This window comes from Lingula anatina, chromosome 4 (assembly GCF_051362555.1).
Source record: "Lingula anatina isolate TDL-2025a chromosome 4, LinAna3.0, whole genome shotgun sequence".
In the NCBI taxonomy this organism is placed as follows: Eukaryota; Metazoa; Brachiopoda; class Lingulata; order Lingulida; family Lingulidae; genus Lingula; species Lingula anatina.
Window position 1 is genome coordinate 17,692,953 of NC_141770.1, and position 17,595 is coordinate 17,710,547.

Sequence of the window (17,595 nt, forward strand, 5' to 3'; positions counted from 1 at the left end):
GTGAAACTATTACATCATATCACGGTTAACTATTCCTTCTTCCTGTACAACATACAACAAAGCGCGATCGATCGCTGACTGCTCAAAGACGAGCAAAGTCGCGGAAGTCGTTGCCCAGTCGCACTGCGTCAAGGCAACTGGCTGGGAAAACCTGCGATTTCACCGTTAAATTGCTCAAAAATTTCTTACTAAATTTCTGTAGTTTATACGATATTGCTATAAGTCCTGCTAAACTATTAATAACATGTAAAACAGACAAAATATCACTTCAAGAAATCCCCAAAACGGTACATTATTGATTCCGTCCCAGTGATTACGTCCAGCTGATCTAGTTTTTCTATTAAAGGCATTACGGGGATACTTTCAAAATTAAGGCAAATACGTGCCTAATGCCCCTGTCTCTCCCCCCTCCAACACACGCACACACACACACACACACACACACACACACACACAGTAAACAGTCCCATAAAGACTCATCAAACCCCGCATCTGATATTTCATAATATTGAGACCAGCCTTTCTTGTAAAAAGCGCCATCTATAATCACATCCCGTAGGTTGTGTCCACAAATTACAATGTGTGTGCACCGGTGCAGTACGTAAAGTACAATCTGTTATCATGCAAGGGCAAATTAAGGTGTGGTTTAAATATTAATATTTTGAGTTTTGTAAGTAATTACTATCAGATATTCTGTTTCTAATAAGAGTATGCAATGCTGCTTCAAATAAGGTGCATATATCATCTTGACTACTAGCTGTGATTTCTCCCAGTTTCCAATTCTGCATGAATAGTAGCACTGCCAGATAGTTGAATTACGTGTTCCATATGCACTAAAGACACGCCAGAACAGTGAATATTATATATATATGCAGTAGCTCTAAAGTACGGCAACCCACAATATTTCCACGGGGTCTAAATTCAAGGCTTGAGTCGAGAAAGGGGAATTGGAAGAGGGGGGGGGGGGGGGGGGGGGTTAAGCTCTGTTGTGAAGTTTTTTCACTTGTGCCAGATACGGGTTTTGGCCTTGTGTCTGGTGATGTGTTTCTCTTGCAAGTTATAATGATAATTATAATTTCACTAGATCCCACCCCTCAAATATATTTAGAATATTTTATCACACAATTCTAATAATAAAGCATCACACAGTTTTGCAGTATATAAAATTTTACTTTCAGTGATGTTATATGTGAAGAAAGCAAAAGGTTCTTGAGACACATATTAAAATGAAAGCAATAGGAGAGAGACTGCAGACTGTGAAAGTCAAAGGCGTGGCAACCTTAGGGCTCTGTTTATTGATAGCCTTTCTGCTACGACCCCAGGATAGTTATAAGCTTCAGCCGTCTTGGGTAAAAGAAAGGTCGGAATCAGAGACACAAGAAGATTTTGATGCTTATAATATAGATATACAGCTTCCGCCCCCTGTGATAACAGACCTTGAAAGTGATGGAGTCAATGAAGTGGTTTTGATTCTTCACAACAGTGGGGGCCAGTTTAACTTGGAGATTCTTGCAACGCCTGAAACCCCAGTGGCCAGCGTTCAGCAGACTCTCCCACATGTGGAGGTGAGAAAAGAGGTAGTGATGCCAATCGGGAAGCGAAAACACCAGAAATTTGATCAAATAAGTGTTCCTGTTGCCATGGCAACTGGATACCTGGAGGAGTATCAGTCCATGGTCCAAGTAAGAAAACAGGTAAGTTAAAATATCATATTAAATAAAAAAAATTGAATTTGAATTTTATGTAAGGTTTTATTTATGACGTATAATGCAGTAATGTGTAAAACGTACATGTGCTGTACATGTTGAGACATCTTGCAAAATAACAAATTTCCTTAATTTTAATATGTTTAGGTGATCGTCATAGTAACCAGTGACTGGCGTGTACTGTGTTACGATCATGACCTCAATCTATCTTGGCAAAAGCAATTAATAAACACACACGGCACCAGGGGGCGCTACCATCTGAAAGCCATGGGGGCGCTAGTGCTACCACTTCAGCTGAAGAAGAACGACAAGGGAGTTATTATTGTGGGTGGATCTTATGAACATGCAACGCACGATGCTGAGGAATTAAGGTTTGTGGCTAGTTATGGAGATCACTAGAAACTATATTTTATTCACATGCCTATGCTGTTTCCTGTTCCCTGAAACTTGAGGAGGCCATGGTAGATTTTCTGTGCAGTATTTAAAAAAACTTGTGAATCCCTTCACCAAAACAAACATGTATAGTGTCTCTTCCTTACTCATGCCTTTCAGAAGATTCTCAAAGGTGCAATGTAATTGTTAAAATATTGCTCAGAGACATTCATTTAGTGCAATTTAATTTTTATGAAATTGAAAAAAGTCTTAGTAACTCCACATAATTTTCAGTGGCAGAGATAAAATGCCCAATTTATCTTCAGTTTAGTACAGTGGTGGATAGACAAACCCTCCCTTTACCGTAGGAGGTACCCCCTTCCCCCCCCCCCCCCCCCCCCACACACAAATTTGGTATAACAAGCACAACAAGACAAAACCAAGCAATTTTTTCTTCCGTGTGCCTTAGACATCACCATGAAATCCACTCTCCACATCTCTTTGGTATAATTGTCATTTTGCTTTTACAGATCTGGCAACATGAAGCACCGTCCACCCAAGTTAAACACAGGCACTAATGATGATGACGACGATGACAAAGTACTTCTCACCGAGAGAGACAACTTCACCCATTTCTCCACATTTGCTCTCAGTGGTCGAAATGGATCCATCCTGTGGCACCACCTCCCTTCCGAGTTTGATGAAAAGATAGAACTACAAAAGGTGTCGCCACAGTATTTTTCTACAGTTAACATAGTTAACTTCTGTTCTGCTGAAAAAGGCTAATAATGCATTATATTAATACCATAAGAAACTAATTGTGAACTATGATAATACACGCATTAAAAAGGGAAGGTTACATTGACAATTAAAAAATTATAATTTTAGTTTATAAAGTAGCCTCTACCTATGATTTCAGAATCTTCTTATACTTGCATGTAGTTGAATTTTCAACACACTTTTAAAAAATGTGTTTTGTAATGTGATAACAAAAAAAAAAAAAAAAAAAAAAAAAAAAAAATTAGAAATAGAAATTTACCGTCAAAATATAATTTCTTCCAGAGCATGTTTGATGCCCACCATTGGAAGTTAGGCCTGAAGAAGGGGCACATGCACACTGGAGAGGTGCCCTGGAATAATTACCACAGAGATATAGTCAGACAGTTGGTGGGTATCAGCTCTGCTCCATTAAAGACCTTGAGCCAGTTTGCACAGAGAAATATGTTTTTGAATAAGTTAGACACGTAGGTCATGCATATGGCTTAGGGGGTGTTGGAGGCTGTAAATTTCTGCAAAATTGCATTTTAAAAAGGGAAATTGATAAGCCCAACAATATTTTCATTTAATTTACTGAACTCCCAGATGAACTGGAATTTGTGATGTGCTTGTAATTTTGAGAATTTCATTACTGGCATTTTATGCCCTCCCTCCCTCCCCCCCTCCGTTTTTACATACTTCATTGAAATAACTTCTAAATTATACTGAATTTTTTATCCACCCCTTTCTGTTGTTTCAGCCTTACAAATGGAAAGAGGCCTCTGACACAAAAATCACAGTGGCGCGTTTCAGTCGCCATGCACAGGACGACCCATCCCAAAATGAGGGTGACCTTTTTTCTCACATCGTCAGTGGCATTGGTGACGAGCATCTAAAGGGGTATGCTTATGGTGGACAGAGGCCTCACTCTGACACTGAGCACGTGAAAGACCCCAATGTCATAGTGACGCACAACCATGAGGGGCTTGAGGTGCTGAATATGTTGTCTGGGCAACCGCTTACAAGGTACTGGTACCATGGGCTCAACAGGGTGAAGATTATTTACCTAGGCCATCATTAACTTGCCACTAATATTATTATTATTATTATTTTTTTTTTTTTTAATTTTTTAAATATGTACTTATTTAAATTTTATAATTTTTTAAATATGTACTTATTTATTTATTTTGGTTCATAAATTGTGTTTTGTGCCTTTGCTTTTATATTAGGTGCAGATGGTAAGATTTCACTATTATTATTATTATTATTATTATTATTATTATTATTATTATTATTATTATTCCCTCAGGTGGCACGTTCTAGCAGATAGCTACCAGGGCATCTTTGGAGACATGGATGATGACGGACTGGTGGAACACATATATGTACAGTACTCTGAACTGGAAGACAGAGAGATCAAGGACTGCCATGTTGTGGCTGAAACTGTTTTTCCTGTAAAAAAGATATTATTCAAGCGAGACCTGTGTACAAGTCCCTCCAGCACGTGGCTTGGAATGCTGGGAGTTAATGAGGCCAGAGCCTCGGAAGATGTGGAGAGAGATGTACACCCCATGTTGGTGAAGAGGCAAGTGTTATAGTGGTGTACTGAAGTTTTGATTCAAAAGGAAATTAAAGTAGAGTTGATGAAAGAAACTAAGGCCCTATTTCAATAGACACAATAGCCTAGGTCTATGTAGATTGATCCAATTCTGAGGGGACTCTTGCTGAGTGCAATCAGCCTATTTGAATGACACTCCTCCGAGAATACAGAAAAGCTGGTGATAATATGTTTATGTTGGAAACAAGTGAGGGTGTGTCATTCGGTTAAGCTGATTGCACTCAGTGAGAGTCCTTGCAGAGTTGTATTGATCTATATAGACTGATGGTGTTTATGGGAATGGGGTTTAAGTGGAGTGGTTGGGTAGGGTGAAGGTGGTGGGGGGGGGGAGGGCTCAGCTCAGGATGAGGTTACACTGCAACCCCTCCATATATTCTCATTCCCTGAATAAATCATCTTGATGGGACTCTGAAATATTGGCTTGAAAGTACCGTTATCTCTAGGTTTAACTGTTGTTTAAAGAAACTATTTTAGTGAAATTGAGTGCGTGATAAAGGCAATGAAATACTTAATTGACTCTGAATTGATTATAAGACTCCCTGAAGGTCAAGTCAGATTTTTAAATTGTTATTTGCCTTCCACTGAAAAAGTTGCATTTTCCATTAAGTTATAACTTATCAGTTTGACGCAATTTCCCTGACCTTTTCAGCATTGCACGGCGACGAGGTATCATTCCACACCTCACAGGTGCTACATTAAAAACAAAACATAAAGGCCATGATGCCATCTTTCTCCTTAGTAATGGTCGTGTCACTTCTTATGGACCAAGTGGAGAATTGCACTGGCAGGTAAAAGAAAATAGCTGCTGTGTGCCTAGAAAGTTTTTTCTTTTTTTTTATTGTAAGTTATCATGTTTTTATTTATTACTTTGATTTTTCTATGTATTTTGCACTTCCAGACACATATTATCTCATATATACTAAGTAACCAGTTACTCAAGGCATGAAAAAATACTACAAAAAATGGTAATTATTAGCAAGTGTAAAGATTTATATCTTAAGCAACCACAAAACATTATTTTCAAGCTCCCAATAAATAAGTATATTTCCAAAAATTATTCTTGGACATCTTTTTATTATTTAGGTTCAGACTCCTGCCAAGTGGAACCACATGACTCTGTTCTATAATACCTATCCTGATCATAAACTCTCTATCTCCTATGCTCAGGAGTTTATGCCCAGTATGAAGGCAATGTCATTTCAGGTATATGGACCACAGGTGAGTGGAGGTTCAATGTTACAATCACTTATTATTCTTAAAATTGATTGCTTTATTTTATTATTAGAATATAAGGGTCATTTTTGTATATTTATTATTTTTGTTATATATATTGCAGTCTTAGAATAAAAACATTGCCAAAGTAAAAAACCATGTTCATCCAGATGTACGTTTTCCATTTTACTGTTGCAGCACTATTAGTATAATCATGAGATGTGTTATTCTCCATCGAATTTTTATTATTCAAAGAAACTTTTTCTTTCATATGTAATGCTAGTTTTAATTGAACAAACCCATCCAGTTGCAGGGGGTTTTTTTGTTAATTTAATATTTAGAAAAAAATTTGTCAATGATTAATTACCACTGCCTCTATTTTCCAGGAAGCTGCTGTGGTAGCAGGATGGGATCATCTTGCTCTTGTAGATCTAAAGGAGGGAAATGTGCTTGGGGAGCATTCATTACCCTGCCTACCTATGGTGCCGGTAGTTACTGGGGACTTTGATAATGATGGCTGGACAGATGTTATAGTGATATGTAACGAAGGGTGAGTGTTTATCTTATGAAAGCCACAGACTTTTCATTTACTTATCTTTGAAAAAATTCTCCATTCTGATTTGGGGAATTTTTTATTGGCAGGCTGATACGAGTGTGACTTTGAATCAAGGGTAATCCATTACACAAATGAAATCACATAAGTCAGAAACATTCAAACACTTTATTCATTGATTACCCACGGTATCAACTGCTACTCTAATAAATTGCACTATTTGAATTTCAGCTACTTTGGCTTTTCAATACAGCGGGCTCCAAACAGGTGGTCCACTTTCCTGGCTGGCTTTGCCTTTATCTGTGGTGTCATGCTGATCATGGATATCTTGCTACAGAAGTCAAAGAGCTCAGAGCAAGATGCTCCCTCAACCATCTAACATTGAGACTCCCATGATGACAATGCACATTATACTAACACATCCGTCATAAGAATCCACCCCAATTTTGTATTCTGTCTCCTCATTATTTTTCGTTGTATATATTCAGATTTGTTATTCAGTCATTGTAAAGTGTTATTTATGAGCAAAAGCCACAGATAATGGTCATTACATTTTTTAAAATGTTTTGTACATTAATTTTATTTTTATTTATTTTGGCGGGAGGGGTTCAGTAAACAGTTTTTTATTGTGCAACAGCAGATAAAAAGATTATAACCATGTAATTCAGCACAATTACTTCAGAGCTTTCATCTGATCAATGCATTTCCAACCAGTGACTGATCTTTTACTCCAATTTTTACTATAAACTAAAATTATAATACATAAAATTGCCTGCTGTATTGGAATTTGCTTTTCAATACTTGTATTTCGAAGACATATGAAGCCCTATATTATATTTTATATAGGTTCTGCCTACAGTTTTGCAGTACATATCTTTTCAGAAACTTTGGCACAAGTGGTGCTGCACTTGAAAATATCTCTAGGCTTATCATGTTATATCTCAGGGGAGGGATAATTTGTTAAGTTGAATAAAAAATCATGCACCTTTTGTGTTGTTGTTTTTAATGTCACTGCTTAATGAAAAAGTGGAGTCTTGTGCCAATTTTTAAAAAATGAGCAAATTATTATTGATAAATTAAGGCCTTTATAAATGGGTCCACCAATGGCTTGGTAGATCACTCAAATATATTAATTATATTTTTCCCTCAATAGAAAATAATTACATGCATAAAATTGATTTGTATCTTAGTTAACAAATTGGTATTATTCTTGTAACATCTTAAGTTAGCTTTAACACAAACTTGAATGCACTTAGTTTAATGGATTCTCTGGTTAAAATATCTTCCATCCTTAACGGAGTAGTTTTAATACATAAACATGTTTTTTTTAAGTGATGTGCATGCACTGAATGTCTTGAATATAAAATGACAGATTCTAAACATTTAGCTGACAACTTCTTATATAGAGACTTGCAACAAAACCCAAAAATTCTAATACCATCAAATGGTATGTTTTTAAGAATAGCATATCACATTATTCTTGCATATTATACTTCATTACACAAAAAAGCTTAAACTTAACATTGAAAATAACATTTCAAAAATGGCCCATAAAGACATAAACATGCTCAGAGCATTTGAAACTTTTAAAACTGCATTAATTTACTGAGAAAATATTGATACGACCATATCCAAGACTTTTGAACTCCCATCATAATGGCAAGAGTGTAGGTGATATGCTGAGGGTCTGGCCCTAACAAACCCCAACTGTGACCATACAGCATTTTGTCAGAAGAAGAAATCTATGACCTACAGACTTGCTGGGCTTCACTGCAGGTATTAAAAATTGTAAAAATAGGCATTGCGGTTAAAGAGAATACTCTTAAATGCTGAATACATGCAAAATAACAACCTGTACATCCAAAAAAGGAATGTTTTCGATTCAATTTTTCTCCTACATGCTGAAGCTGTTGGATGCAACATGCCTATTAATATTGAATAAAGGTATAGTTCTTGCATTTTATATATATGCATATTATATTTAAGGTAGAGTAAAAATATATTATAATAGTAATCTGAGAGATATTTTTTGCAGAATAATTATCATATAGAAACCAGGAAAAGAAGTTTGGTTGACAAAAAGAGGACTGGATTTGTTTCACTATAATTTTATGTAACCATTAGTTGTTAAGCCACTGCATCTTCCACTTGAGAAACAAACAGCTTGGTGAGATGCTCCCTAGGCTCAACTTCACAAGTCTCTGTGCAACAGAACGTTAAAATGGTCTATTCTGAATGAAATTTGTAAACATTTCAAGAGCTTGGATTGGCTTGTCTTGTGGGACCATGTGACCAGCACCCTAAATAAAAGATGATAATGTTTACATTGTCTATTGAAAAATATCTTAAGTGTCTATAAAGATGTCTATTATAATAATCATTTTTTTAGTTTTGTAATAAAGAACTAAGTTAAAATACAAATAATTTCTTACAATATCATTCAGGATATCATACTAGAAATCCAACAAAGCAAGTCACAACACATTATAACTTTATATGATCTTTTCATATTTAAACCGAGACAAAATTAACATATATTTCATCAATGATTAAGTTTAAATAAACTAACTTACCCTCACAGTAACAAGTGACAGCTGTTTGTACTGTTTAACAAAACCAGCCACCTGTTTTACTTTATACTTCAGGTCTGTAAAAAACCAAGCTTTTCTCTCAGTCACAACCTGAAAAATACAAACATGCAAATAAAAATTCTTTTCCTCTTTTTAAATAATGATTTTCCAAACATGCTAATTAATAATCAACTGAAAAAATAAAAGTGTGCAAAAAAATAATTCAGATAAAAAATTTTGGAAGCTGTATATTGCAATAATGGTTTGAAGACCAATATTATGATAATATTAACTATCATTATCAATATCTTTAATTTAGATCATTATTATTATTATCATTATTGAGTCCAGTAAGTTTGTTAACTGAGAAGTTTACAGACTCAGTTTACAGACAAGTTCAGTAGATTAATTCAGGCAAGTTAAGTATATATTACTTACATGCAATTTTACTGAGTTAACTTGCAGGCAAGTTCAGTATGTTTACAGGTAACTAAAATGAGTTAACTTTGTTTAACACAAACTCAATGAGTAAACTTACAGGCAAGTTCAGTGAATTGACAAACCACTCATCTCCCAAAAAGTTACAAGCCATATCCACATCGCCATTGTATACCATAGCTCTCAGATGCTAAAATAAAAAAATAAAATAGAGAAATCAGACAAACAAACCATTTCTCTTAGCTATAGATATTGAACATTGGTAATGACATTATATAAATTTACCAAGAAACTCCCTTTCACTCCCACCCCCTCTTAATTCATTCTCACTAAAACATTGAACTCACCGCCATAGAGAGGATCTTCTGGTACTGATAAGTCATGTTGTTGTACAATCTTTTGTAATTTCCTCCTACAGCACCACTGGAAAGAGAAACATGAACCTCTAAAGTTGCAGTTGTATATGTGCAAAGTCACAGTGTAACATAACTGACAGCGTGTAAAACTGCATGATGGCATACTCTTATAAGCACATCACTTATAAAGGGTATTTCAAATCTGGTATACACAACAGCCATCATGAGTTTCATAAGTTACTGGAAACTCCAGTCTATTAACAGTTTATCTCTGTTTTTAAATTGGGGCCCAAGGCATGCTGAACTAAAAGGAACCTTGAAAATCAAGGTGGCTTACAGCCAAGTCCATACAATTATTAGAATTTCCTCGATCCATAAAGGGCGTGATTCACAACTAAACTAAGATATATACAAATCCGAATAAACTATTCCTATCAGTACACAGTCTATATACCATATTTACCTGCAAATCTCCCAAGGAGGCAACTGATCTGGTATATGGAGTGCCTGCCTAACCTCTTTAGTATTCAGGTAAATGGTGGAACCAGTCACATCTATACAAGGGGGGACTTCTCCCACCTGAATTTAACAATAATGACAACAATAATAATGTTTTAAAATCTATAAAGGCCATTAAACAAACAACTGGGATGATATATTTTCACATTTTTTAGACACCATTTCTGGATTTACACTGTCTGCCAAAGTTCTTGCGAGGAGGATGAAATGTCAAATTAGTCATATTCAAAATTAATATAGCATCATTAACCTTTTGGCTCTTAATATGTCCTACCTTAACAATTTTCAATATTCAGTAAGACAGTTTAGTTTTTACACGGTAGACCTATAATTAATATGAGATGCAAAACAAAGCATCACAGTAAACATCTCAAAAACCACACATAAATCCATCAACACACAAGGCAGTATTTATGAAGAAAGTATCAGCTGCACCTACCTTATTTCTAAACAACCTAAAGTAATGTTTTAAAGAGTCGGTTCTTGCTTTGGCTCCTCTTGATGCCAGTTTGTTCTTAGGTGGCGGTGCACAGGGAGCATACAGGTTGTACATATTTAGGCCAGTCATTGTGATAACACCAAGAACTGAATTGGCCTGGAATGTAAAAAAAAAAAATAATTAAATTTTTGTTATTATTTTCAAAATGTTTTAGCAACTTTATACAATTTTTCAATGACCTCCATATGTCTGAAACTGTCTGTATTTAATGTGTTTTAGTTCATTTTTATTAACTTATATATATATATATATATATATATATATAGAGAGAGAGAGAGAGAGAGAGAGAGAGAGAGAGAGAGATTTTCTCTCCACACACCAGATTTTCACAAGAAGGATCAACCAATGTCCTGCTGACAATGTCACAACCCGTCTCATTGCCATGGCAACAAGTGCTTATCAGCTGTCTCCATAATCTGAATGAATAAATAAATTGCCTTTAAAATCTTAAGATTTGAGCAAATTAGACCGTTGCAAATTTACTCTTGGCCAATTTACAAGAAAAAAGAACATTTTCAAAACTTGAATATAAATGGTCGACAATTACTTACAGAATGTGCTTTGTGGACTGGATCTTCAATGTGCATCCTATTCATAATTTTCCTTGTTAAAAGCTTAGTGTGACCTCCACCTTATTCATTTATTCAGAAAAATTATACTGTATCTTTTAATTATTTATAAGTCATTATATACATTTTTAAAATACAGAGAGTCTACACTTATCTGATCTTTATGTCAATCAAAGAACAACTGTACAGTTAAGTAAATTTTTTGAAAAGCCTTTTTTTTTTTTGCACTTCATACTTACTTTTCACCAACGATTCCATGGTAATATAAGAAAGACATGAGAGAATTGTCATTCATAAAATCACTGGACAGGCCATTCCCCACAGCAAAACCCTAAAAACAGGGAAAATATTACATGTTATGCATTTGTTAAGATTTGTGCAAAAGCAAGTCTAAAGCTTTGAGTGGACAAACATTCATCTGTTTTTATACCTAACAGACAAACTACAATAATTATTGCATAAGGTCTTGCTATTTTTTATGTGGCCTTCAACCACAAGGAATAAGATATATACCAAATTTGTGTACAATCTGAACTCAGTTTTGTTTAATAAATATACCATACTGGCGAACTTGTTGCACTGTTTAAGAGTAAAGCTTCAAAATTTAAATTTTTCTAAAAAAATTTCCTACAAATAACGTCTTGAGCAACAGACAAACTGCAAGGTAACACAATCATTGCATCTTAAATTTATATGCAAATGCGTAAACATTCAGTTATCTTTATTATTATTATTATTATTATACCTTAAAGTTAAAGGACCCTAAGTCCTCTGCAAGCCGCAGTGAGAGGGTGGGGACATAAATCCCACCATAACTTTCCCCAGTCACATAGAACTCATTGGTCTTATACTCAGGAAACTTGACGAAAAAATGATGCAGGGCAATGAAGTTATCCATGGATACCTAAAACCAATTAACCTTGTTATAAGATATATCAAATATATCATATCTATATCTATTTTTCTATCTTGATTAAATGCAAATATTGATACATAAACAATACAAAGACAAGATGGACATTTGGTTTTCTGACCTACACAGTCAGGTAGGGACTTTCAAAAATATGAAGTGCATCAGGAAAGAGAAGAAATGGCACATTTATTTAAAATTAAGTAATACAAAATGGATTATTTCATGCTAATGTTCTACCAACAAAGACCAAATAATTTGTTGTTTTACAATACATTTCTGATTTTTACCAGTTGTTTTGTCATGAGAAACATCAGCAAACCACTTCACGTTTTATTTATTTCTGAAAACAACTTCTTAATTTCATCATCATTTGTCATAATTAATATTTGTCATATGCACAAACAGTGAAATAATATCAGCCAAATACATACTAGTATCAGAACATTTGATAATATTAGCCATTTGTAAACAATGGCAACTTCCATTCTAGTTAGACAATACATTATTGTTGACTATGTATTGATCTAGAACTTGTTATCATTATTATCAATGTTAAAGGTCAATAGACAATCCGAACATGATGATTATTATTAATACCTGTCCAACTGGACCAGGTCATTTTGGCTCAAGATACAAAGTGACCCTTGCAATACTGACCTGGTCATCATCTGTGGTGTAGTTTTTGTCTAAAGAGTATGAAAACCCCACTCCTGCAGGAGCTTCCATATATAGAACATTGGCTACCTGGAAATATGAGAGGTAACACAATGAGGTACAAGCCATACTTTTTTTTTTCCGCTTGTCTTATTTTTTTGTTTCAAGATTTATTTTTATATGCATGATTGTTGGTAGACTATTTTTATAAAGAACATAGCTTGACATTAATTCATGTTATCTTTTGGAAGAGGTTTCAATATAGTATGATATCATAGGATTCAGCCCCATAAGGTAACATGTTAAAAAACTTTTTCATCTTTTTTTCTTGCCATTGACTTGGACAAAAGAGATTTCATTGCTTGCCCAAGCATGGTTAGCCAGATTTCAGTGAAAATCAGAGAAATGTATGATTTTTCTTTTTTTTCTTTTGCCAAATAAATCATTGATTCGTTTTCAATTTTGGATTTGGCTGAAGTCATCCAGCTGTTAAGCTAAAATTATTCTTTTACTACAGACCAAACATGTTTTTAACTATCACTTTCACTGGTTGCTTCGGGCAATAAAGCTGTCTTTCTGTTCTTATATTTGTAAAGGAACAATAATTTGCTTTTTTTATATCCAGTATTTTATTGATACTCACATTATTCCAGGCATACTTGTTCAGTGAAATGCTTTTTCCATCCTCAGAAACCTGATAGTCAAAACAAAATGTTTTTTAAATATCACTGACAAAACATTATTATTGGAAATACTAAATTTCTTTTGAACTTGTTGAGTAAAAGCCATTACCCCTCTATCACTTATATATGGTTTAATCCAGAGACCATTCTGAAACATCTTTGTGCATCAACCATCCCTGTATTAGGGTTAATGTCCATGTGATCATAACAGTGCAGATTAAATTCCACTTATGATAATACAAGCAATATGAGCAATTCTCATAGTTTCCCTAAATTGCACAATCAATGAACTAAAATTACAATTTACAAATTTCACAATAAATGAACTCTGATATTTATTATGATATGATAAAATTTCAGTACATTTTACAATACTGGTAATGGTTTAAAATGACTCACGTGAAATGGGCCATGTTCAGACAACATTCCATCCAGAGAACTGCACCCAGGACCTCCATTCAACCATAACACAACTGGATCGGTGGATGGGTTGTTTGCAGACTCCACAAACCTTGGAAAAATGTGATAAGTTTTCATCACAACAATAGTATTTCCCTTCACAAACCTTCATTTTGTAATCTAGTTTCAGAGTTTCCAGAGTGGTACCAGCTTCATTTTTTCTACTCGGAAATGTCTCACTGATTAGGGAAGTTGAAAATGATGACGATAACACACATCATTTAGAAGCTCAGTGTTATGTTAAGCAGCAACTTTCTTATATGGTCCTGCATATTATAAACAAGACAATTTTTCATCTAAATAGTCAACAAAACTACACTTACTCGATCTACTGTCTGTTTTTTAAAAAAAACTTTTTCAACTTTACTTAAATGTTATGCACTATACAATGTTGATAGATGCCCAACAAGTATAGTCATGAATTCAGAAGTGGCCCTGTGTTACCACTTGGCCTAGATATATTAATTGTAAGTAAAGAAAAATATCAAAGTAAACAGCAAAGCATGTCAAATTTTATTATGGGTCACAAATCATAACCACCAGTAATGCAACATCCTTGTCCCGGTGGCATTGAGGTACCCTGAGTAATGCTTGAAGTATGGCTGTTTGTTGAGCCCAGGTAGGTACTTCACTTCATCTTCCCTCGGGGCACACAATACCAACCCCAGGGTGCAACTCCCTACCAGCACAGCTGTCAATACACTTGTCCTCATCTTAAATCAAAATATATATTCAAATTATAATGTTGTACAACACACAGAATTCTCCTCATGGTGATGACTCACATTAACATCATGTAAGACCTAAAGTAGTAAAGAAATACCTGGGTAGGGGTGTTTGTTTTTGATGAGATAATTTTTCTTGAGTCACTCAAATTTATGCACCTTTACACCATCTTCCAGGGTATAACAGTGAATGATTTTGAATAAAGTCGCACTGCCTAGGGCAAACCACGCAACAAAAGGTATAAATATCCTCCCAACTTCTAAAGTAGAACACGCTGCTTTTTTGCTAGTTTACTAGTTATGTAAGTTGAAGGCAATGAACAAGTTGAACTGAAAATAAGTGAGGTAACGCAGTTCTACAAAGTATTAAAGTTGAATCACTTCCCTTTCTCATTGCCAGAAAATAAGTATAGTTTACTTTATCACATAAGATTGCAGATACCTAACCTTGAAAAATGGAATCCTAAAGTCACAACCAATCTGTTCGGATCCGCCGGCTGATTAGGGAAGTAAGTCACGTGTTTCTGTTTTGTTAAATGCATCAGCTGCATCGCCATCTAAACAAGAAAAGCTAGAAAAATAATTTCTTTGGCTAGATCAATACCGTTTAAACAACCCATCTAAACCTCTGAAATGCTATTCTGTTTATTTTACGTTAAGAAAACCCATCTCCATCTTAATTTATTTTCAGTGGTTTTGCATTTAGTTGACCAATTTGAAGCAACAATATCAAAAGCAAGTGGCTAACATCGATAGCCAGTTTCTTTCCAACTTAGCGCAGCGCCATATTTTAAAATGTCTTCACTTTCTGATCGTACTGTTTTGTCTTCTTTAGTCCCTTCAGGGGTGAGAGATAAAACTCAGAAAAACAGAGAAAAGAAGCGTAAGACCCTTCAAACATTGCAACCAGAGGCTAGGAGGAAAAATGTCCTCGTCGGCAAAGAAGGACCAGTCAATTCGTCCTTTCTCAAGAAAGAAAAGAGAAAAAGAGATGAGCATCTTGACGACGGAAAAGCTCCAAAATCCCCGAAATTAATAACAAGTTTACAACGATGGGTAACCCCAGTGAAGGTATATGAAGACCCAAAGCCAATACCAAAGGAATTCCACAAGAGATTAGTCCCTAGCGTTGAACCTTCAGAACAAAAGAAACCGGAGTCCATAATTTCAGACAAAGAAGCTCAAGAACTATTAGTCCAAGAAGAAATACCAGAAGCTTATTGGAAGGAGGTATTTTTTAACATGTCTACTTTGAATTTTTGTAAACAAACATAAATAAAGTAATCAATATTTAAATAAAGGGCACTGTCCCTTATGTCCAGGAAAAGTTTGCCAACACATGCAATGTAGATGCCTGTGTGTTATGAAATCATGGTAATCACCTCAAACCCAAGATTGAACTAACAGACTCTCAGCAGGCAAGCCAGCACCCTCCCCCCCCCCCAAAAAAAAAATAAATAAAAAAATAAAAAAATAAATAAATAAAACAAATCTTCTGCTTTTTCTAGGCAGGTGGTTCTGTCTGACCTTTTTTAGGAAGTTACATCACATTTGTGTAAAATATTCACTGTTAAGTTCAAAAACAACTTGTCATTGTGTAACTTACATACTATAGTATATACACCAGGCTGTCATACCTTTTGATTTGATGAACTCTTATTTTAACCATTTACAATTAATTTTTTTTTTTTGAATTTGACTTACTAGAACATTTACGTATATTCAAGTCAAATTTTTTCAATCAGTTTTCGTTTTAGTAGCAGTAGTCATAATGTTGATTTAATGATTTAATTATTATTTTTTTTTTAGGTGGCAGAAGAGAGAAGAGTGGCCCTGGCTGAGGCATTAGAAGAAAATGAAAAGTTACATAGTGAAATCAAAGAACTGAAGGAAGAAAATGAACAGCTTTCATCTCTTGCCAGCCAAGCAGAATATTTTGCTGGAATAGTAAAATTATTGACTGAGGGAGGGGAGGATGAGGAGAAAAGTGGACAAATATCTGAGGGAGAAGAAAAGAGTAAAGTAGAAGATGAGGGAGAGAAAGAAAATACAGAAACTGATTGGCAGTCTTCAAGTGAAGCAGAGAAAGATCGGGGAGAGAAAGAAGATACAGAAACTGATGAACAGTCTTCAAGTGAAGCAGAGAAAGATCCAGATAGCATTGAGAACTCTTCTCAGCCAGATTTTAAAAAAAGTAACAGGAAGCTATGAGCAGTCTTGAGATAAGGAAGAGGATAACAACAAAAGTGGTTCTTAGTCAAGGCTAAATGTGGAAAATGATACAGAAGCAAATAGATTTTCTTCCCAAATAAACAGTATTTTACCTCATTGAACACATGACTTTACTTGCTTTTGCTGGTTCTCAATGCCCTTGTCATGAAAGTTTTGTTTAAAAGGACAGTTATGATTTTGTTTTTCAGAGACAAGAAAAAAGTGAGAAGTTGAGAATCTTTGAATTTTTATTCTTGTATGTGTTTAGTATGTATATATTGACAGTATGATATAAGCTAATACTTTTTATTTTTTATTGTGTCAAGAACAGATGCACATCATTCAACAACAACTGCAAAAGTCACAGTGAAGTTGCCTACTGTAACAATACATGGTGTAATGGAAGTAGGCTTTACTATGCCAAGATGCAAACATGATCTTTCATTAAAGCTGACAAGAATAACACTTTCAAATGATCTAGTTTTTAGTTTCATTTTTTTTTTCTGAAGACACTGTGATGTAGAAATCATTATGTAGCACATGAGACATGCTGTTTTGATAGGTTTTTTTAATTAAATTGACAAACTTCTATCATTGTTTTATGGTGTCCTTATTTACATGATCCCCATTAATCAAATTCATCCTAGAGCGCATTCAGAACAGTGAATTAAAAGATTCACAGATTAAATATGGCTGACTCACTTGAATGCTTGTTGTATAGTCCCCAGAGGGAATCTATTCAGTGTCTAATCGAGAATTTAGCGACAAGCTTTTAAGTGGGT

At 34.8% G+C, this 17,595-nt stretch overlaps 3 protein-coding genes across 3 annotated transcripts; 2 read left to right on the plus strand and 1 right to left on the minus strand.

The window, feature by feature from the left end:
* Positions 1–535: 535 nt before the first annotated feature.
* Positions 536–7,544, plus strand: LOC106171653 (uncharacterized). The gene is made up of 11 exons (XM_013552091.2): positions 536–639; positions 1,179–1,694; positions 1,854–2,077; positions 2,609–2,801; positions 3,141–3,245; positions 3,595–3,860; positions 4,144–4,419; positions 5,102–5,240; positions 5,536–5,670; positions 6,051–6,214; positions 6,449–7,544. Exons 2-11 carry the CDS (start codon positions 1,227–1,229, stop codon positions 6,594–6,596), a joined length of 2,118 nt encoding a protein of 705 aa, XP_013407545.2. The 5' UTR covers positions 536–639; positions 1,179–1,226; the 3' UTR covers positions 6,597–7,544.
* LOC106171661 (lysosomal protective protein-like) lies at positions 6,363–15,145 on the minus strand. The gene is made up of 14 exons (XM_024076284.2): positions 15,050–15,145; positions 14,418–14,590; positions 13,818–13,929; positions 13,379–13,429; positions 12,739–12,825; positions 11,914–12,072; positions 11,408–11,499; positions 10,919–11,015; positions 10,540–10,695; positions 10,045–10,160; positions 9,573–9,648; positions 9,326–9,415; positions 8,791–8,898; positions 6,363–8,517 (listed from the first exon to the last, which is right to left on the minus strand). Exons 2-14 carry the CDS (start codon positions 14,588–14,590, stop codon positions 8,434–8,436), a joined length of 1,401 nt encoding a protein of 466 aa, XP_023932052.2. The 5' UTR covers positions 15,050–15,145; the 3' UTR covers positions 6,363–8,433.
* A 203-nt stretch (positions 15,146–15,348) lies between these two features.
* LOC106171650 (uncharacterized) lies at positions 15,349–17,404 on the plus strand. The gene is made up of 2 exons (XM_013552089.3): positions 15,349–15,832; positions 16,412–17,404. Exons 1-2 carry the CDS (start codon positions 15,398–15,400, stop codon positions 16,811–16,813), a joined length of 837 nt encoding a protein of 278 aa, XP_013407543.2. The 5' UTR covers positions 15,349–15,397; the 3' UTR covers positions 16,814–17,404.
* Positions 17,405–17,595: the final 191 nt, after the last annotated feature.